At 42.5% G+C, this 22,911-nt stretch overlaps 1 protein-coding gene across 26 annotated transcripts in view; it reads left to right on the top strand.

Annotated features, from left to right (window-relative positions):
• KCNMA1 (potassium calcium-activated channel subfamily M alpha 1) overlaps positions 1 to 22,911 on the top strand; it is a 664,040-nt gene that overhangs the window by 619,879 nt on the left and 21,250 nt on the right. For 19 of the 26 annotated variants that reach the window (XM_040976108.1, XM_040976123.1, XM_040976126.1 and 16 more), the window contains 2 exons: positions 7,427 to 7,540; positions 12,634 to 12,764. In XM_040976108.1, coding sequence (XP_040832042.1) covers positions 7,427 to 7,540; positions 12,634 to 12,764 — 245 coding nt within the window. Of the gene's footprint in view, positions 1 to 7,426; positions 7,541 to 8,350; positions 8,432 to 12,633; positions 12,765 to 22,911 lie in introns of all 26 variants that reach the window. The other 7 variants (XM_040976116.1, XM_040976104.1, XM_040976103.1 and 4 more) reach the window with 1 other exon arrangement.

Raw genomic sequence — 22,911 nt, 5'->3', positions numbered from 1 at the left:
AGGCCACATTTATCGTCATGGGTGGAGTCCATTTCCTAAGGCGCTAATTAAATGCAGTCTTTAGAAAAATGCATTGCTAAAAATGTCAGGGTTACTTATTGTAAATGGAAAGCAATGGAGGCAGGATTAGTGACACAGATCTTGTCCCTGATTACTGGAACTGAACAGAAAACCTGGAATGCAGGAATGAGTATCAGTGGGGTATCAGACACGCATGTACCATCTCTCCACTCTAACAGAGGTTCATTGCAGTGCGGACATTTTGATGCCGATAATAGAAACCCAACTGAAAAAGCTTAAACAATGAGAGAATCACGTAACTGAGATGTCACTATTTTTTGGCACATTTTAATTCAGGAGCTTCAAGGATGCAAGAGCCTTGCTTTACTCTCTTTGCCTCTTGACTGATTCACACTGTTTTCATCTGCACAAGTAACGGCCTAAGTGATCACCTTCTGGCCTGGTGACTAAAGATCCTGAGAAGAACGTGGGTTGATCCCTGCTTAAAGAAGACCAGGTGGTAGAATATGATCTGACTGGCCAAAGGAAATCAGACTTCCTGGCATTACATCCTATGTCCAGGGGGAGGAGGACGACACCGTTGCTGCCACTATGATCAAACACCATAGAATGGACTCCTCATATGGAAAAGGAGTTAGAAGGGAGCAGATGACAATACGTATATACTGTCTGGCTCTGCCACTAACTGGTTCTTTGACCTTGGGTCCAGGAACTTTTCTTCTTTGAGCTTGATGACAAGATTTCTTTACCAATCAACTATGTGTGAGAGATACAAGAATTTTTTAAATGCTCTAAAGACATGAATGAGACCTAATGCTGTGATTTCGGTTGCAAAGAATCAGCTGTTTATGTGATTGTCTCTGTCCAGAGGACAGTAATCAGCTCCTGTTGCTGTACTGCTAGGCTTCCTTAGCAGCGAGCAAGAGGTTCTGTGATGCAGAGCAGGTAGTCACATAGAGAAACTGCACATCGTGCTCCTTTTCTTTCCTCTTCAGCACTGACCTCCAGCACCTTGCTGGGATCTAAGCCACCCGGCGCTCCAAATGGGGCAAATTGGTGCTTGATGTTGTTTCTGGGAATTGCCAGGAAAAATGCCCACGCAGGTTAACAAGTGCTTTTTAATGGAATAGCCATGATCAGCTCTCTGGCCAGCCTGACTCTGGACTCTAAGTTGGTTAAGAAGCCGCAGGAAACTACCATGAAAAAATATTACAGGATTAAACTGAGGGTTCCCGCCCCCCGCCGGGCCCCGTCTCATTTGGATGGGATTTTCTTGTAGTTTTTTTTTTTTTTCCAAATAGTCATGTCCCAAGTCAACACTGTGTGCATGGATTTTTGCTTCTACAAGTTAGAAAGCAATTTTTCTGCAATACATGAAATTTTCTTGACTTCAGCTGCTGAAGAATTTGTTGAAATATAAACTGCAAAAATGAGTGTTTTGGCTATTACTGTGGTTGCTCAGGGGAGCTATTCAGAAGCCTCATTTATTGGAGCTTAATAGATTAAAAGTCCAAATTGAGTCTCATGATATAAGCCTAATCAAGTTCTAATCTGCATAATTTTCCCATAAGCAGCAATGGGAAATTTGGATAATTTATGTTTCAGCAGTTGCCAATCATGTACTAAATAGCATTGTTTGCATTTACTTATCAAAATATTTTTATTGATCTTCACATCAGCTGACATTTGGCTTTGGAATCCGCCCCCCCCCCGGCATTAACAAGAAATTTAATTCATTTCATAGATGATGTAATATGAGATGTTTCTCTTGATTTTAACGCATCTTTATAGATCATTTTGAATGGTGATCTTTCCCTTTTACAACTTCATATTGAATACCTGTCTCAGCAAACCAGGATGACTGGGCCTAATTTATTTCTCGAGTTTATCGTAGCATATGGATTTCTAACCATCATTTATGCGCACACAATAAAAGATAATTTGGCCCACCATTTGAACCAATTCCTTTATGTTAAACCTGTGGGGGTAACTGAAGCACTCACATTCATTTCTGCAGCTCTTCTAGGGGAAGTGATTGATACGAACTTCCATCTCCCTCTTCTCCTGAAAAGGCTTGGGGATTTAACTAGCGAAGATTTAGAAAGTGCTTTGTGTTTCCCCCATGGATAAGTACCGTAATAAAGCATTTATTATATGTACTGAATTCTACATGCTGCCGTACCAAAGCAAGTTAAGTGTAACTTCAATGAGTCCCAGTTGTTATCTGCTATTGTTTAAAAGTGAAAACAATAAAAAGGGAAGACTGACTTGAGTCTCAAACTTGCCTACCCTTCTGGTACCCGAGAAAGAGAAAGCATCCCACCTGCTGGGGATGCAGCAGGGTTCATGTTCATCTGTGAATTTTATCGCAGACATGTTACCTGCCAACTCAATGTACTTGAACAAATGACCCCATTGCCTTCAACCTTATTTTTCTCTCCTCCAAAATAGAAGTATGGACAGGTCCTAAACTCATTGGGCTGCTCTGAGCAGTGTGGCTCAATGTGAAGGCAGTGAGGCATGCTGGCATAGGGGACTCTGTAGCCGCTTTGTTGTGTTTCAGTTTGCAGTCTGCCCTGTCTGAGATCTGTGCCTTTGGACAAGTTGTTCAACTTCTCTGTGCTTCTCTTGTCTCATCTGTAAAATAGTAGTCTCTACTTGGGGAGGTTTTGAGAAGTTCTTCGCTTTGAATTCACAAGGACCGGGATACTGAGCCACCTGTGTGTTTTGAAAGCACTACTTCTGCATCGTCCTGGAACCCTCTTCCCACTTTCCCCTCCAGCAGATCTCGTCTGAGCTACAGCTTTTCTTTACTGTAACCACATGGTGCTTCTTGAATGCTGAATATGCATGGTATGAATAAGTGTACAGCAAGTATCCACAGCAACTAATTAGAAACGAAACATTGGCAATCTTCTTATAATTCCTGTGTTTTCTCTGCTAGCACTTCAGAACAGGCCTAGTGCTTTTGTTGATTTTTGTATTTAATTTTAAGCCATCCTAAATGAAATACTAGTGTCTGAAGATTCCATGACAGAACCCTTAACCCTCTAGGGACCTCTCTGGGACCCAGAGCTGTCCATTCCCGTCCCTGAAATGACTGATATGAAAAGAGCAGCAGATTCTGCTTTGTCCAGTTGAACTCAGGAGCCTTTAGTCAAGAACACAAAAGCTGGGAAAAATGTGGAGGGTGTGGGGAATGATTTCAAGAGCCCAAGAAACAAAAGTTGAGCATTGGGGCCCTTGAATAATTAAGCAAGATGGTAGATTAGGTCTGGAAAACCAGAAGGCTCCAGAGAGAGTCAAGAGTTGCTTTGAATTATAAAGAACTTTTCTTATCAGCTACAAGTTTTTCATCAACTCCCCAAAAAACTCCAGGCAGCCTGATATCCAGGCTCCTCCTTTCCTAGATATTTGAGGCTGCATTTTTATCACAAGGCTAGCCTGATTATTGCTACCATAATATATCCTCAGTGCCCATGGCTTGCACATCAGTTTCTAGAATTTTCTATATTTGAAAAATTTTTTTCTAGAAAAATCCATAAAATACTACTTTATTTTCATTTTTCTTTTTTTTTTTGCCATTGGAAAAGGAGTGGCAATGGGTAGTATGTACTCATCCACAAAATGAATATATTGTGTCGCTGCTAAAATATAAACATTGGTGGGCAACATTTTTGAGTACTTGCTTGATAGCAGGCATTGCATTAACTATTTTGGATGCGTTATTTTAACTTTCAGATTGTCCTATGTGAAGGGCACTTCTTGTTTATTGGTGAATAAATGGAGGCTTAGAAAAAGTCTGTGGAATGGCAATCAATATATAGCTAGTAAGTAAGTGAGTCAGACTTTGAACCCAAGATATCTGACTGTAAAATCTTTCTGTTTCACTGCATCTTGTTTTTACATGTTATGCGTTTTATTGAGGATCTAGGAAGTTCAAAGGGACAGAAAACCAAGTTTTAGTCCCAAGGTTCTCGTAAGTCACATGCAATAAGAGTACTTGGCATGAGACACTGTTGGTCAAGACATGTAACGCTGATGCCCAGTGAATAAAATGGTCACATACACCCAACCTATCTGTGGCTGAGCACTGGAAATGGGAGCAGGATTGGGCTGAGAAGGAGATCAGTTGGTTCCTTTTAGCACATCATTGCTTCCCATGTCTGTGTTCAACAGAGAACCTTGAGCACATGTCTAAAGCATCACTTCCTGGGTGAGAACATCTTGTCCCATCTTTTTGATGCTGATATTATCTGTCACGTCTTTTTGGCAAATTAAGTGAGTTGCTTCTAAGAAGAATTCTAGAGTGTTCATTTCAAAAACAAAAGGAATATATCCCAGCTTCACTATTCTTGAGCTGGACATTCCTGAAGCATCTTTATTCCATGTGCCAGAGCATTCACATGCAGAAGTGGATCATTGTTTGATGTAAAGAGACTCAAAGTGCAACTAGAGACACATCTAGGGCTGCCATCAATCATGGAGTGGGTGGCAAGGCAATCAGCTCCCTGGATACACTTTGTGAACTGCCCATTTCTATTCTGCAGCTCTGGTGAGTTGGGTAGAAGCTGCCACATGGCATCCAAAAGCTGATTTGCTACATTCCTTTGGATGGACAGTCCCTGATACTTCTTCCTTTCAGTGTGGTTTAGGGAATCAAAACCAGTCTTATCATTTCAGACTGTAATATCCCCGTATTTTATAAGCCCTAAGAAAGAAACAAGGCCAATGGATTCTACTCATCTTTAACATAACCCTATACTAGGAAGAAAAGAGAAATCTATTTTGTTGTGGTTGGATTTGGAATTTACAGATGTGCATCTAACAGTGGAATAAAAAGAGGTATTTTCATGGCTGTGTTTTTCTGGTGAACAAAAGCACCATGGTCTTGGGGTCCAGCACAGGGGAGAGACAGACCTTCTCTGGAGAGAGACCTTTGGACATTCACACTAGTTTGTCAGTTGCAGATGCTAATGGAACCAGGCTTGGTGACTGAAGGGGAAAATGGAATATGAAAGCAAAATGAAAGCAGCCTATGAAACAAGCATGTCATTTCTAAATGAAGGTTTCATGCAAAGGAATTGAGTCTTTTCACTGCTGAAAATGGAATCTTTAAATAAGATAAAATAAAAGGAATGTGTTGGCTTGTTGCAGATTCTGTAATGAAATACAGTTTTCCTAATACCGTGTGACCTGCATTTCTCCCTGCTTTATGGGTGCTATTCCTTGACGTACAAACCCATATTTTCTCAAGTCAGCATTTGATGATGGATGTCAAAATACAGGCCATGTATTATGCATATAGCATTACCGATTTAAGGTGTTTACTTGTCATGTTGAAGAAACTCAAAAACGTCACATCCACTGAATCTGCACAGCTGTCACTTGTGGTTTTTCATGCTTTTGAATGAAACTTCTGATGAAAACAGTTTAGTTCTCTCCCCCACACACTATTCTGCAGGAAAACAGCTACCATTGAAAATGCTGTTCTTGGTTTTGCAGTTGGCTGAAAAACATATGCCCCTAAGTTTAGGAAGATGGGCACTTCAGTGTCACTCAAAATGACTCTGTGTGTTTATAGTACATTAACATAGAGGATAAAATTGAGCACAATCAGGGAAGAGACCATCAGTAAAACTTGATTTCTTTTTGAGTGTGTGGCACTTAATCTGAAAATTTATACACTGGAGAGAAGAAAATAAGAAAACTGTTTTATAAGTTTCCGACATTTCATGCAGTATGTGCCTCCGAAACAACAGGTAATTATTGAGCACCTGTCATTTCATTCCTGATTCACACATCGCCCAAATGCTAGCCTCAGCCCAATCTTGTCATATTCCTGGGGAGTGAGTCAAGAATCTGGTCAAAAAATGTATTTGGAGTTTTGTCCTGGGGAGCTTGGCAAGTGGTTTTTTACCTGCCAGTCCATAATTCATTGGTAAATTCACAGAGCAACCCAGTAGGGCAAAGAAGAGAAACCAGTAAATGCAAAAACCTGCCTGTCCTCTCAGATGAGGAGCACATTTGGTCTTGTAGCTTCCTTAGAACTAATGGTATCATTTTTCGATAGGCTTCTCTTGGAAAAATTAATTTCATCAAATGAAAGTGGGCAGCAAATACATGTCTTGCATCCATGTATTTGTATGCCTTATAGGGACCATCACACAGCTTGATCACACATACATGACATTGTTGGTCCAAGCACATCTTGATTGTGAACTCAGAACTTGGACTTGAGACCTAAAGAAACCAAAACTGCCAATTCATAACATTGTCAGGCTGCTTCCCAATTCCTTTAGTCCTACATCAACCTTAATACCTCTGTGATGGGCACACTGAGTTCCAGGGGTCAGTTGTAAGCAGGTGACATTTTAGCTGCAGTTAGAGAAGACAAAAAACATCTACCTGTTGATATGCATGCATTCATACACATTATCCTGTGTGTGTGTGTGTGTGTGTGTGTGTGTGTGTGTGTGTAATACAACACAGAGTAATAAATCCTGGGGTAGGAGGGTTCCGGAATGGTTCTCCAAGGAACCCAGGGAAAGTTCTTTCTGTCATCCAGTTCAGGCAATAGTAAAAAGTTAGTTTGGTGTCACTACAAATGGCAAGATGGCTACACAGTCCCAAGTAATGCAGACACATAATATGATGTCCAGTAGATTAAGTGAGAATCTCTTCCTGTGTTTCTTTCGAGGAATAGTTAAATACTTTCTGAAAATTCTCAAATACATTTCTACTCACATGCCATTGGCTAGAACTCTTGTCTAAACTCAAACCTAAATCACCCACTTCCAAAATGTCAGTAACTGATTTGTTTACGATATCATTCAGGATACATTTGGTAATATGCTAGTAATAAAAACCAACCAAATATATTTCAGTGGCTTAGAGCAACAAACCTTTATTTTTCCTTCGTGCAGAATATTTCATAGGTCTAGGCAGCTGGCCAGGACTGCTGTCTAGCCCTTATACCCGTGGTAATCTGCATTCCCATAGTTTCCATGGCCTGGGAAGAGTGGGGCAATAAGTCTAATGCTTATACCACTGTATTCACTTTTTGCAGCCCAGAGCATTCACAGGTCATGCAGTCATAGCTGACTCCCAGGCCCCACACAAGCGGAAGGAGTATAAATGGAAGGAAGAGGGAAGTGAAATCTGAAAACAAGATGAACCATTGGTGTTGTCTGGACTTTTCAGGCAGCTGTCAAAGTGAGCTGGAATGGTTTACAATGGTTTCCTACTGTGTTCTAAGAAGGCGGCTCAGCAGCGCGTGTTCTGGCGTGATCGTCTTTGACCTTTTAGTTGCGCTTGTGGGCATGGAGACATGTGCCATTCTCTCAGTGCTTCCAGATTTTCTGCTTCTCTGATTTTTATTCCTATTTTCTTTTCTTCCCACTAGGATTCACGCCTCCAGGAATGGACAGATCCTCTCCAGATAACAGCCCAGTGCATGGGATGTTACGCCAGCCATCCATCACAACCGGGGTCAACATCCCTATCATCACAGAACTAGGTAGGGGTGAAGTTCAGCTCCGCGGGGATTTTTCTGTTTTCTGTCCTTTCTGCCAGCCATTCAGGATTTGAGAAGGTCAGCCTTGTTTCTTAGCTCTCAGCTTTGTGGGTTTGTTTTAGGGAAGGTTGGTGAGAGGTCTGGGCAGAGATATGGCAGATTATCTACAGGAATACTGATCTATTTTCCCTCTGAGTTGAATAGACAGTTTCCTTCATGCTGGCCACTGTTTTCAAAGAAGCATGAGATAATGGCCTTAAGATGGGATGTGAATTCAGGGAGGGGGAAGACAGGAGGAAAGACTTGGTCCGTGAAGTCTTTCTGGTGATATTGACTGCCAATACCTCTTTTGAGCATTGTGTCTGGATAGATATGATGTGCTGAGTCCTCTGTTAATACACAGACCTTAGGTCTAAGCCAAACGTATTTTGAGAAATGAGTAGAAGCATTGAGTTACTGTGTGATAATTCTGCATTTGGTTCATCCTAGTTGAACTCTCAGTCAAAGGCCATGTGCAACGCATGGACTTTCTGGTCCAAAACAATGAGGAGATTTCGAGGGTCACGATCAGTGACTGATGGAATCCCCGACTTCTAACCTGGCTAAGACATTTGCTACTATTGTTTGTGAGTTTGCCTAGCTGCTCAATTGGCTCTACCCACCAATCCACTCACCCCAAGGCGAATGCCAACAGTCTGTGACCCTGGGGTCCCTTTACTTGAGAATGTTTCCTTTGCTACTCCCTCACTTCTTTCTTTTTCTGTACTTTCCTCCACTCCCTTTCCCCAACCCTTAAATGCTGTATCCTATTAGCTAAACCGGGCAAGTTGCCTTTGGTATCAGTCAATCAGGAAAAAAACAGTGGGACGCACATTCTAATGATAACTGAACTGGGTAAGAAGCACTGTTTTCCTCAACATCGGCATCTCCTTTTGTTCTGTTCTCAGTGTTTCCAACTCTCATCAGCTTGTTTTTTTGTTTTTCGTGGGTTTTTTTTTTTTTCTTCTCACCAGCTGTAACAGAAAGGCTACCCCATGGCACTGCTTTGAATGTGTTTTATTTGTGGCTCTGGTTGGAATCGACTGTCTTGTTCTGGCCTTTCTTAATGATTTTTTTCCCCACACAGCATCAGTAAACCTTTGATCACACCCATCTGACCTGGCAGTTGTTTCCAAAGCATCTTTGCACTAATTCATTTTCTATGGCCCAAGCTTTTTTTTCTTTTCTTTTCTATGCTTACCCCGCTCTCCTGCCTTCTCCCTCGTATTCCTCTTCCAACACACTGTCAGTTTGACTGACGTGTCTTCACAGCTCTCAAAGGAAGTCAGAGGAGAAACATAAAATTTTTAAGATAAGAAATCTAAGACTGTGCCTTCCCTCCAGCTGTTTATTTTCCTTTATTCTGACTTTATTTGCCTTTTTTCCCCCTACTAGGTCCTTTCTCAGAAGCTCTGTTTCTGAAGCCATAAAAGCAGTCAGTGGGTCCTAAGGGACACTCTTTTACTAAAGCCAGCTTTCAAGATGAGCCTCGTAGGCCGAGAGGTGCATCCCTGTGGTCCGAGCCCTCTTCCCTTATCCAGGGCCCTCCCTGGGCATGTCTCAGTGGATTCATCTAGAAGATGAAGGCTTCCACTCATGACTGCACTTGTCAGGCCCACCTGCAGTTGTCCATGACTTGGGGAATAACTCCATTAAGGGCTCCCGGCGGCAGGGTCTCAGAACTGGTGCTTGATCCAGGTAGAGGCTTGGCTGGGCAACAGTTAGAGGAGCAAGAAGTTTCTGCTTCCAGTGGCTCACCAATGAAATGAGCACTCTACTTTCTTGGCCCTCGCGTATGTTTTAAGTAAAATGAGGCTTTTACTCCCATCATCTTGCTTGGGAAGTGTCTGGAAGATAGAAGTACTTTGTCTACCCTTCAGCAACAGCAATGCAATATGGTGAATGTCGCTATTGATCATGACCGGCTCTCTTGGCGGAGGGTCACACTATTTTCTGTTTTGGGTTGTAATGGAGGTGTGTTTTTCCCTCTTTGGCATAACTGGCTACAAGCTAGGATTCTGGAACATTTTTCCTAAAGCTGCAGGGATGGAAGAGGCCTGGATGACTTGGTTGGAAAATTCATCCAAACCTACGTCCATATTAGAAACCTACAGTAGCAGCACTTGGAATTGCTGTGTAGAGTTCACTGCTGCTGACTATCTAGGATGGTTTGATTTAGGATTAGTGGAAAAGCAGAGAAAAGACAGGGTGCTCTGTGCTTGGCATGATATTTGGGTAGTTGATTAGTGTAATGGACTCTCCCAAGGCCTTTACCACCCACCAGATGTCTTCCTGCATTCAGAGAACCTTCTGTGTACAACCAGCACTCTAACCCCATGCCTAAGACCTATTTCTCTGGTAGTCATACCACTGGCATCTGACATCTTGATTTCCCACATGCTCCACAAATATTTCCCATTTACCTACATGTTTTAAAGAAGTGTTATAAAACCCTAGGCTAGTAAAAATGCATTCCAAAAGATGCAGATGATGCTAAGCCTGAAAACATTCTTAAATTGTTTGGCATTTCCAGTTTCCTTTTCTACTTGGAGAATGCCAATTGATGTGAGCCTGGTGAAAGCTCCTAAAAGCTTCACTAGAAAGAATTTTGTGTAAAAGCATTTAATCTATCCCTCAACCATATTGGACCGCATGAGTTTAGGTGATGTTTTAATTGCCTCTTGGCATCCACAGTTTACTATCCTGCAAAATAGACTTTTGCATACCTTTGATGATTCCCCTTCTGGGAATGAGTACCCCAGAATAATGGGATTCTCTGTGAACTCTGGCTAGTGTCTTGGAGTTCTTAGCCAGTGACCCTAAGTGCAATCTCCTGGAAAATCTGTGGTCCTTCCTCCCAACTTGGAGCCGCTTCACCTCCATGGGTAAGACCAAGCCTTCCCTATCTTACAGAATGATAACAGAGAACTCCTCCTGGAAAATTGGTGTGCACACCTGTAGTAGCACTTAAAAGTAACTAAAGCCACACTCTGCACAAGTGGTCTCCAGTTGGCATTTTCTGCATCACAACATGCCTGTGGATTATTGGAAGACAAAATAACAAAAACATAACAGATATTTTGTGATTCTAGCATCAAGTAACAGTCAGTACAAAAAAAAGAAACAGTTCAGCATGACCCACCTACCGTGTGGGACATTATATTATTGATGGCCAAAATAACATACAAAACTAGAAGTGTAATATACAAGCAGCCCAGCTGGTTGCAGTTTGTGTTTGTCTTTTTTGAACCTGGCTTGGATAGTTGACTGCTTGTGATTGGCTGGGAGTCGGTTCCTTGTTACAACAACAAGTTACAGACAGTTTATACATCGAGTTAGATTACAGTTCACTATATAAGATGAGACCTTCAAGCCAATCTCAAAATATGTATGGAGGCAGACTTAGGTAGGTCAAGGGAGCTGAGGAAAAGCTACCAGTTGAAGGATCCATGAGGTAATAAGTCGAGTTTCTAGGAGACAGAAGACAGTTAGGCATGTTCCTCATGGGGTGAGTGTATGGCTTTTTAATGTCAGCAGGGCGATCGCGATAGCTGATACTATCTACATGGTGCACAGTTTGGTCTAAGAGCTGGACCAAGCTCATCAAGCACCTGCTAACAGCCTCCCCTGTGAGCGCTGCTCTGATTTTCCCGTTCTGCAGAGAAAAGCTAAGGTACTGTGAATGATGAAGTGTTTTGCCTGAGGAAGTTGGTGGCTGAGCCCAGGCTGAAAGTTGCTTTGTTAGATGGTAGAATTTCAACTTTCATCCCCTCTGCCTACATGCAGTTCATAGGCTGGTTAGACAGTGGGTACCCAGACCCTGGAAATGTAGAGCAAAGAATGTTTTTTTCTCCCACCATTAGAATATTTCTCTGGGGAAACAAGATGGTATCAGTTAAAAGTAATTCCTTGCCTAGCCTTTTATGCCATTATCATCTATTCTGCCTCATGCAATAAACAAACAAAAGTTTTTTAAGAAAGAGAAGTTATCAAGAAAGTTACTTTGGAAAATTAAAACAATAACTCCAGGAAGGAGAATTAGCTGCTGATGCATTTTGAAAGGAATCAGAGGGGGGAGTATCATCTGTTCTCTTCCTGAAAGCGCTATCATTATTTCAGGAATCATAGGAGCCCTCACCCTTCCCACCTCCCCACCATCCCCCCTATTACTTGCTCTGCAAAACTGATCATTTCAGAAGCCAAGATGGGAGGGGAAATTAATTTGTCATTTAATTTTTAATAAGTTAAAGACGTCTGAGTGACACAACTAATCAATCCGCACATGGTGCGGGAGACATCCTGGAGGAATCCTCAGACGGAAATGAAGTGCAGCATCCGATGCTTCATGTGCTTGAGCAGGGAGCACATGAGCTACTGAGCTGTTCAGAAGGGGAAAGGGAGAACGTGGGTGCAGCCTGGCAGCTCAGAATTTAGAGCAAGTCATTGCAGCAAGCAGCAGGAGATAGCTGGAGACCCATCCCGCCTGGGAATGGTGGTGTAGTCAATAGGGCCCGGATTCATGGCCTGGGATGGCTGGTATTACCCTGACCAATCCCCAGGACTGGCAGTGTGGGTCCCGCTTGCCATTTGCCTTTGCTCTGCCTCTGGTTCATTGCTGTTGACTCTTAATTAGTGGCTTTCTTTCCTCTGTGGCTAAACCCATACCCGCGCATGGCTACTACTCATCATTGAAATATATCCACCTCTCAAAAGACTTGGCTACCAAAAAAATGCCCCAGGGTATTTTTTTGGCTGTGATTCTCAACCTCTGCCTGGGGACTGGCCAGTGCTACCCACCAGTCCTCTGGCAGCTGCCATGGAGTGAGCCCAACCAAACTCATTGCTCTCCAGGTCTCAGGAGCTAAAACAATCCACACAGGAGCAGTACGTTGAGCCCCACTGCCTCTACCGCAAAGACCCATCCACAGCTTCCCCCGCCCCATGCTTATTTCCTTTGCAGTGGCCTCACTCTTTATAAACCAGTAGCCTGGTCTCACCAACTTTGCTGCCCAGGTGGTCATCTTGAGAACTCATTCTCCCTCTCATGCTTTTTCTAGTGAACGACACTAATGTTCAGTTTTTGGACCAAGACGATGATGACGACCCCGACACAGAACTGTACCTCACACAGCCCTTTGCCTGTGGGACAGCCTTTGCCGTCAGTGTCCTGGACTCGCTCATGAGTGCGGTGAGTTGCTCTGCTCCGTTCTCCCTGCTCAGTGGGTGCAGGATGTGGCCGAGGAGCCCTTCCAATGTTAGAAACCCTGGACTGGAGATTGAGCTTCTGTGGAAGACAAAAGTTCTTAAAGATCACAATCTAGGAAGGGATATTTACATTAACCAGAGTCTCACACAAGTCAGCCTTTGATTATAAACACTTCCAAGTGCAAGGATGGCCAGAAGGAGTTGGGTTAGCACTTGACCTAGTCTTGGTGGATCAGAGAAAGAGTCAAACACAGTTGGAGAGGTTCATGGAAAACGTAACTAAAAGATGGATTTATTTTTATGCAGAATAGTTACAGAAGTTCCTGAAAAGTTAGCAGAAAAGTGTATTTCTGAAAAAGCTATGCACGAGCTTCAAAAATGTTTGAAATTAAACTGAATTTTAATTCCGTGCTTTCACAAATTTCTTGAAATACCCTTGCATATATTATGTTGGAGTCAAAAAGAGGAGAGATTTTTGGTGGGGAAGAATATTGGAGGAGAAGGTGAAACAATGCAAAGGCTTCATAGTGAGAGGAATGTGGAGCTTTCAACTGGGCAATGAAACTTGGGGACTGGATGCTAATGTGAATGAATCTGGGCTAGTCAGGCAAGATGGAACCCAAGGGACCTCAAAAGCTGTTTCCGTGGTCTTTTTCTTAGGAGCAGTGAGGAGGCATTGAAATGTTGAGTTGGAAGGTTTCTGATCAGGTTCTTGTTTTAAGGGGATTGCCTTGGCTGCAGTGTGTGGTGTGGCTCAGAGCGGCAAGGTGACAGCAGGACATCTGGGTTATGTGTCTGCTATAGCAGGGACTAAGTGAACCAGCTGGAGCTGGAGGGGTGGCTGGATGTGAGAGGTATTTGTCTGTAGAATTAATAGGAATCAGGAATTAATAGAACATGAGCAGCAGGTTGGAGCAATGTTTCCAAGAAATCATTGAGACAGAAGCAGTTGGGTGAGGGCCAGGTAGGAACACGAGGCCTGGATGTTTCCATGCTGCCGAGATGGTTGAAGTGAAGGGAGAGAAGACTGGGCTGGCCGAGGGCACCAAAGCTGCTTTGGTTTCTTGTATGGTTTGATGTGTGCCAAGCAATCAAGGCATCTATTTCCTCGTTTTTGAAGCAAATAACAATTAAAAAAGCAGCTCACAGCTTAATGGAGCCATCTTTCACAGCCAAAGACAAAGGCAATATTTGGAATGGTTCATATACTCTGGCTATTATGAAGTGTTCCTATTGAGTGTCTGGATTTACTGCATAGCAAAACTTCTTTATTTCGGAGTTGTCAAACTAACAATTCATACAAGTGCCCATATCGGTTAGACATATCTGACGTTTTTAGAATAAAAAATATTAAGAAGAATGAGAGAGAGAGCACGCACTTTATTGAGCGTATTAAAACCATAAGTGTAATTTGGAGTTTTTATGCACATATATCTCTTAGCAATTTTTGGCTCTTGAAAGTGTTAAACAACTGATATACTAATTATGCATTATTTTCATCTGTTCATTAAAGCTAATCCCAGAAGGACCTCTGTTTGTGAAGAGGAAAAAAAGTAAAGCTTTTTACAGCTAATTTAGATTATTCCATATTCCTGAATATGGTCCAGCTCAAGCGTATCTTAGTGAAAAATCACAATTGTAGGTTTTAAAAGATAATTATGCAACACCTTTCAGAAGTTGAGGTTGATGGAGCCTAGAACCATCCCACCGCCAACGAAGTCAACAAGAAGATAAAGTGGCTCTCAGAGAAGGGCACTCCTTGCTTTCGGGGTTCTGTAACCCTTCTGATGCCTCAAGAGCCTAGGTTAACTTTTGCACTGGCTAGTTGTTTTGGAATCAGTTTGGGCAAACTCCTCTGCCACGCAAGAAGGAATGATGGAAGTGATGGGATGTTCTCGTTGGATTTCCAGATTTGCTATCATAGGCCTGCCTTATTCTCTCCAAATCTAGTTTCCAATGCATGTCTTTGGAAATTTTATTTTAATCATGATCTTAAGTAGAGAGAACCAGAAACCTGTTTTCATGAAAAGATGATTTGCCTGTTTTATGATAGGTTATCATATTTTCTTTTTTATTAACTATGAAGTGTTTTTGTTAAAATTATTAAAAATTTGACTTGTTATGTTTATGCCAAGCAGGACCAGCTACATAAGGCTACTTTTTTCATAAATTATTAAGAATTTCTAAAAAGATAATAGCAGAGTGTTAAACCAGGCTGTGAACCCCTTGAGCAAAGACCCTGGACAACCACCTGCATGGAACACCCCACCCATGAAGCCAGCCCTGGTGCAGGGATTACAACTGGTTTAAACATTGGAGAGCTTCACCTCTATATAACCCAAAGGTTCCATGTGGGGGGGAAGGGCATGAAGTAGAGGTAGGGCACATCTGGATTTGAGTTGCACACTCATCAATGTATAGCATCACTGGGGAATCAATTCTCAGAAACACAAGTAAGAAATCAGAGTGAATTAGGTGAACATTTTTTTAAAAGGATATTCATATTTCCTTGAGATGTCAACTAAAATGTTTGGGAGAAAATGGCTAAGGCATGTATGGATGTGGTAATCTGAGAACACATTTCTTTCACATTCTTGCTTGTGGCAAAAGGAGATTCTGACATCAGCATGATCTATGGAGGACCAAGAGTTGCATAAGGCAACCTAGCTACATTATCTGATCTTGGGGACAACTACATGAATAAGCCTTGTCTAAGCATTGAAGCAAGATGCATTCTACTCACCTATTGATTATGGCTTTCAAATAATTGATCAACATGTCTATCAGACTATTTCCGACAGAGTTTCCCTTGTCTAGGCTGACCAAGTTCTCTAAGTGGGATCTTGAGTTGAGTCTTTTAATCGAGAAGGTCCACACCTCTGCTTCGTAGCTTACCTGTGATGTCTGCATTTCACCCTAACTCTCCGGGATGAAACAGTAGATTCATCACGTTCCAAGGCAGTCACCAGAAAGAACTAAGAGAGTTGGCAGGAATATTAATTGTGGAGATGAGGCGCCTCCTCACAGCAGGAGCCGGAGGGAAGCCTCCATCTACATTTTCATCTCAGGCATCATCTCACAGGTAACACCACAAGACCCGCTCGCAAATCTCTTTAGATGCTGCCAATCTTTTGCTAGCTCTCCTCCCAGAAGTGCCGTTGAATCATGTGTCTAAGCATTCCCTGAACACTGTCCTCGTAACTCAACTCCTGCTGCTTATGACTTCACTTGTGAAAAGAAGAATGTTTTGGTTCATCACAGGTGTTCCGGAGACAGGCGGGGATGTTACAGACAGGGCCTTGTGGCTTTCTCTGCCATCAGCAGAAGCAGCCTGTGAGGAGATGGAATAATGGTGATTCTGAGTCAATTTCTCTAAGAAGATAACAACTTAGACATGTATTTTTAGAATGGTACCAGTCTGCTGCGTGTGCATGCGCGCGCACACACACACAAGGTAGTATGCTATTAGGACTGACGCTAGCATATGCACATTAAGAGTTCTTTCCCTTTCAACCATCCTTTTCTACTAACCCCAAGCTCAATTTCCAATAGCACCTTGGAGAAGCTAAGAAATAGACTCAATGGCCAGGCTGTTGGCATGCAGTGACCTTCACTTGTCCTGTAATGTGACTTGCTTGTGCACATGGGGTCTGTTTCCCTTGTGCCTTCGGCCTTTCCTGGAGATCTGCCACACTGAACCAGCAGTTAGGAAGGAGCAAGGATGGGACACTTCCTTCTGGGGAGAAGAAAGGGCATCGTGTTGTGTTAATGAATTCCAGTGAATGCAAGTCACCTTGTCTGTTTTGTTTTTTCCTTATGAAATAAGACATAAACTTTCAGGTTTGCAAGGTCACCTAATCTAGACATATAAAGAAAAAGCATACCCTTACAGTATGAAGAGAAAAGGAAAGAAAAGGGAGAAGCAGAGACCCAGTTTGTTAGCAGTGCATGATACGCCTGAGAAGTACTAGGGGCACAGCACACTCTGCCCTGAGACACCTCTACCCGCTGCCCAGCCCCTAGGGGCACAGCACACTCTGCCCTGAGACACCTCTGCCCGCTGCCCAGCCCCTAGGGGCACAGCACACTCTGCCCTGGACCAGAGGGGCACAGCACACTCTCCCCTGAGACACCTCTACCCGCTGCCCAGCCCCTAGGGGCACAGCACACTCTGCCCTGAGACACCTCTGCCCGCTGCCCAGCCCCTAGGGGCACAGCACACTCTGCCCTGGACCAGAGGGGCACAGCACACTCTCCCATCAGACACCTCTACCCACTGCCCAGCCCCTAGGATTAGAGGGGCACTTTAGTGTGAGTCTATGGTGCCAACGATGTCTTCGGTTTCCCATTGTAACTCAGTGCACATGGCAGGAGTTTGCATATCCAGGGCCTTTAAATTAGGACTTCACACCTTTGGGTCATGGTTCACTAGCAGCCTTTCCCCTGTCTGGGATTTAGTTGAATCTAAATGTTAAATGGGGATGATATTAACAATCATGTACAACTTCAAGGTAATTGTTAATAAGCCATGGTGTATGAAAACATTTCACAGAACAGGCAGATACTTCTTAAGACCACATGTATTTACCAAAAAGAGAGAGAGACAGACATGACTTATGTGAAGGGGGTCTTTGAAAATTATTAAAAATGCATATTATGAAAGATATATGTATTGTTCTCTCTTCTCTCTACGCATGTGTACCTTAGAGTGATTAGTTGGGGGATCTATGTGAGTGGATGCATCTAGGCCATCCCTGAGAAATGTTGCTGTCCTTATCTCTTACATCAGAGAGCTGACCTCTGCCTGCTAGCAATAACTGAAGTTAGTAAGGCTGGAAAATGAGTCCCCTTGACTTAACGTCACGATTTCACCGTACTTTCATCAAGGACCCAGACCCTGTAGTGGTGTCATGGGTACCCCTGTGCTCTCCCTTGGTCCGTGTGCATTCAGTGATGTCAGCAAAGGCCTACCCTCTGGTCCTATTGCTTGCATTCAGGAGCCCCCACTTCATAACCTCTCCCCGACTCATCCCAGCCTTGCATGAGCTCCAGCCTCAGTTGATAGGGACTTTGCGAAACTTGCACGTGTTTTGGGGCAAGCATTGCAAGTCTTTCTCTCTCTTTTTTAAATTATCCACAGAAGACAGCCAGCCAGAGGGTCATCCTGAGGCAGATGAGTGAAAACGATGTTCTAGTGACAAACTGCAGAGGGTAGTTTGAAAACTTCATGAAAAAGTTGAATTAAAACACAAGTGCACTTTATTGTAGCAAACCTTGATACCAAGACCTGTTTAGTTCCAGACGGGCATTTTCCGTGAACTTTTTAAATGACCCTGTATGTTCTGTTGGACTTGAGAACCTGTGTCGCTGTCCCATCAGGCTAGGTAGGCCAGGGACATGGAGAAAAAAAAATCCAGTAGTTCTCATCCCTCACGAAAGGAAAACACTAAAAATAAAAATCTACACCATGAAAACTAGCAAATATAAAAAATGGCAGCTATGACATGGAAAATGACAATTTTAGAGCAATTATAAACGAAAGGCAGAGTGCCATTAAAGTTAAGGCAATGTTATTAAAAAATGTGTTAATTTTCAGTTAAATTTTCTATAAAAGACCAATTAGTTTAAAAGGCTTGACAGCATTAACTGTGAAACATAAGCTCCGGTAATTATACAGTAAAAAAAATAAAAAGAGGAGGATGCTGTAGCATGGTGGAGAGGCAGGCACAGGGGTGGTGCCAGCAGGCTAGATGGCGCTGCTGGCCCAGGTTTCTGATCTTAGCACCCCATGGTGGCCTGTCCCAGGCCTTTCCTGGTTTCCTGGGTGTCTCTCTCCAGGGCTCCTCAACTTCTGAGGCCTCAGGGTTCAGGTACAATGTGGGCCAGCCTCTGATGTTGGAGATGGGAACACGGAGGTGCCAGGAAAAGAATTTTCTGAACTGATTGCATTGCCGGTTAATTGTTCTTTCAATCAGCTACCATCTATTTCAATGTCAATGTGGAGTGCAAATTATGCAGATAATCTCCTTTAAGGCTAGTTCCTAAGCCATGCTTTTGTTTTCTAATACATGTGATATAGACAAGGCACAGAACATGTGGGCAAGCCTCCCATTGTCATAGCAATTGAATGATAAAGGAGGAATTAAAAACCATCTGCGCTGGGCTGAACCCTGATCTCTGTCCCTAAGCAGGGCACCATGTTGTCCTAATTAGGTAGAGAGACTTGCCCTTCAAGCTATGGTGTCCTAAACTAGGCAGTGGGCAGCAGAATTCTTCTTCTGTGGAAACTGCCTAGGTGCCCTGGTTTCAGGCACTGCACAAAACCCTAACTCATCTCTCTTTTCCTCTGATGTCCACATGGCACAGGTACAGGCACTGAGAAGGTCTCTTTCCCCAAGGCATTCATCTTGCCAGGTTTGGCGGTTCCCTTAGGAGGCTCCAAGCACAGGTGGCATGAATGTGGGCAAGGATAAAATACAGGGAAGAACTGGCAGCATAGATGCCTGGGAAACAGAGGCTCACACCTGCACCGTGCAGTGCCTCTTTCTTCTAGCATTGCTGTTAACCCAGGAAACAACTTCCCTCCGGGTCAGGAGAGTTTTCAGAAGGGTTTGTTCCAGCTCTCCTGTCCCCTCTACGAACCGTCTGGTGGCTGACATCTGAAATCCTGGTGCGTAGTCGGCCCGCACTATGGTGTGGAAACAGCTGCCTCCTGGCAGAAGGTCCTAGAGTGGGCTTCAGGGCAGCCTGCTGAGTCTGGGCAGAGGTCCCCACACCCTATCCTCATAGACAGACTTGTGTGCTGCATGATAACCCCCTCTGTGCCTTGGGTAGGGGAGATGCTGTCTTTGCCCTAAAATTGCTCACATCACAGAGAGACCCTGATCCCATGCTTGGAGCCCTTAGTGTGCCATGCCCAGAGTGCCTGGCTGCCTGCAAGTGTCAGAGCATCTACATGGGGGCAGTGATGCTGCCTGCTCTCTGCAATTGCAGATTCTGCTTTCACAGCAGCGCTTCCAGATGCCTCTATGGAAAAACTGAGGAGAGCCTTCAGGGGTGCAGGGTCAGCTCAGAGTATACAGCTGTCAGTGGTCCCAGATTTATGCAGACACCTTCAAGAGTCCTGATTTTCATGCTGCTAGGCAGTTTTGAAAAGGGTACCCTCTTTGAAATGCACGCAGATTAGCAGGTGCTCAGTATCACTGGCAGATTGATACAAAGGTCTTGCCTTCTCCTCGTGCCTGATTTCAGTACAGAAGGGGGAGCATGTTGGAGTCAAGTCGTGAAGATCTGATAAAGCAGTCATCTTCCACACTGGCCTTCTATCTGACTTGCTTGTGTGGAGAATTTACTCACGTGCTGTTCTTCAAAAGCCTGCATTGTTTTCATTAGAGTTACTGGTGCTCCTTGTGGAGAATTTGAAAACCGTAGAAACAATACAGAATATTTAAATGACCCGTACTCCTACCACCGAAGATAAACACGGCTGATATGTTGGTGTGCTTTCTTTCAGATACACAGGCAAATAGGGCACCACTTATTATTATTTCTTGATTCCTCGCCATTTTCTTAGGTGTCATGATTTACCTTTTTCATAGGACCTAATGAGGCTTGAGTCCCATGATGAGTCTATTTTGAGCATTTTGCTTTTAAAGCTTTAAAATCATAAGTGCTGCAATAGATAGTGCTGAATAGAAATCTGTAAGTAACTAGCATCTTACTATGAGGTAAAATAAGTAATTTTTTTTTAACAAGTCAGATTTTTAAGCCTCTTACTACACATCCTAGTCTCCAGGTGCAGACTCCAGGCCAGTGTATAAATGCCATCTCGCGTGCTCTGGTGGGGGTTGATTGCCATTTTCCCTAAGAGGCTCTTTAATTGTGCATTTCCAATTTGTATATCATCATGGAAATGCGTATTTCTTTTGTGGATTATTTTATATGCCAAAAAAGAAGTACTTGCTGAATGAGAGAACCGTCATCCATCCCGAGATGAGAATTTCAGCTTTATTTTTATAATGTTATTTGTGGTTACTTCTTGGTGTTTACATATTTAATAGCATTTTCTGCTTTAATGGTTTGAACTCAACACATTTTCATAGTAGAAAATATATGGAACAGACAGGCATTTAGCTTAGTAGTGAAGACGCTAGTCCACACTCCTGTATCCAGGGGTATCAGAATACCTAGGTCCAACACTGGCTCTGGCTTCAGACCCTTCTTCCTGTCTGGGCAAACACCAGGAAGTAGCAATGATGGTTCATGCATGGGAGACCTATTTTGCGTTTTAGCCTATTCTCTTCAGCCCAGACCAGCTCCAGTCATGGCAAACATTTGGGGAGTGAACCAGTGAATGGGAGCTCTGTCTATCTCTCAAATAAATTAAATGAAAAAAAAAGAAGTTTGCATAAAGATTCTCTTTATATATACGTGTGTGTGTGCATGTGTGTGTATGAATATATATGTTCAAAACTATAAGAAAAATAAAAATCAGAATTTTTGCCACCAAGTGTTAACTACCCACTAAATTTTTGTGGGGCATTTACAGTTATTGTGACATTAGCATTAATGGGTCTCACAGTATAAGTTTGGAATTTTAACAGAAGTTTTGAATCATGTTTGTTGGGCTCTCCTTTTAAAAAGATGTTTTAATGTCATTGTCCTCTGAAAGCATAGGATTGTCAATCTCTCCACACTATAACTCATATGAGTGCAAAATTGTTTATTCAATCCTTACCCTGTTGAAAAATGTTTGTTTTATCCAGATAGCCAGTTTTCCCCCAAACAGATATCCATCATATCCATTTCCCACCGGGATGGGTGATTTTTTTCTCATCAGATTAGTAACGATTCAAGAAATCTTTAATGTGACCAGCTGTGTGGTAAGTCTTACAGGATTTTGAGTGTCTCACAGTTTCGGTTGATGTTACTCAGCTTTGCTGGTATTCCACCAGGGCAGCCATAGACAATACATAAACACATGGACATAGCTGGCTTGCAATGACAGTTTATTTAAAACACAAAACAGGTGATGGGGCTGGATTTGACTCAGGGGCCAAATCTGCCACTCCTGAATTACGACACAGTTCATGTACATTCCTTCTGGTTGATGGCTTTCACAACATTTCAGCACTGTAAGAAATCTTTATAATAATGTTGAGCAAAATACGTTTTAGGGGTCTTTCTAGGGCAAATTTAAGATTTTTTTAAAATTTCAATATGATGCTCTAATTAGACAAATGTTAAACTTAAAAATTTAGCTAGAAAAAAAAATCACCCTCTAATGAGTGTCCAGCTCACTTGTTAAATAATATGAATTTTTTTTCACCCAAATAATCTTGTCTATCTCTTGGCGGGTGATTCTGACTTTGGTTTATGCTTAAAACTATCTATTCCTTTTTCTAGCCAGTGACTGGTTTCATCTAGAGCATCTAGCATCATGCTATGAAGCCTGTCCCATACCTGGCGCTATGTTCTTCTTTCTTTTAATTTTATCTGTGACTTAGGAGGAGTTCTCAAAAACATCCTTAGAAAATATGCAGTATGAAGAAACTATGCATGGATTTCCTTTTTTGTGCACCAACATAAAAGCATGTTTTAATTGGATTTTCACAGAGTTTTGGAGCTTCCTCATACTTGTCATAGTCTGGGAATTTCCTTTTGAGTTCTTTTCCAAGTTTATTAGTTCACCTGTTTTGTTTTATTAATTGATGCTTTCTTATTTTAATGCTTTTATGTTTCCTAAGGGAAACAGTAACAGGAGATAATTTTTCTGATTCTTAGCTTTCTTTTATGTTTAATAGTTACAGCACTTGAGGCCCTGAATTTGTCTCTGTAGCTTTGACCTCAGCTGATGGCACTTATATGTCATCCTCACATTAAGAAAAAAAAATTCAAATCATCTATTTTCTAATTTCATTTTAATCATAAACCCAGCATAATTTAGAATATTTTGAAAAAATGTTCAACTGGTGGGCTCTTTATTTTTGCCTTGGCGAGGACTTGACTTGCCTAAAAACTGAATTTAGCTTAAAAATGTTGGTTGTGCAATCTGTGCTTTTTGTAAGTATTTATACTTATATATACATTTAAATTTTCCCTTGAAATACACACATATTTTATGCTTTCTT

This window comes from Ochotona curzoniae, unplaced genomic scaffold (genome assembly GCF_017591425.1).
Source record: "Ochotona curzoniae isolate NIBS_2020 unplaced genomic scaffold, NIBS_Ocur_1.0 contig_2692, whole genome shotgun sequence".
Taxonomy (NCBI): domain Eukaryota; kingdom Metazoa; phylum Chordata; class Mammalia; order Lagomorpha; family Ochotonidae; genus Ochotona; species Ochotona curzoniae.
The sequence above is the reverse complement of the archived record's forward strand: the minus strand, read 5'-3'. Positions and strand labels throughout refer to the sequence as shown.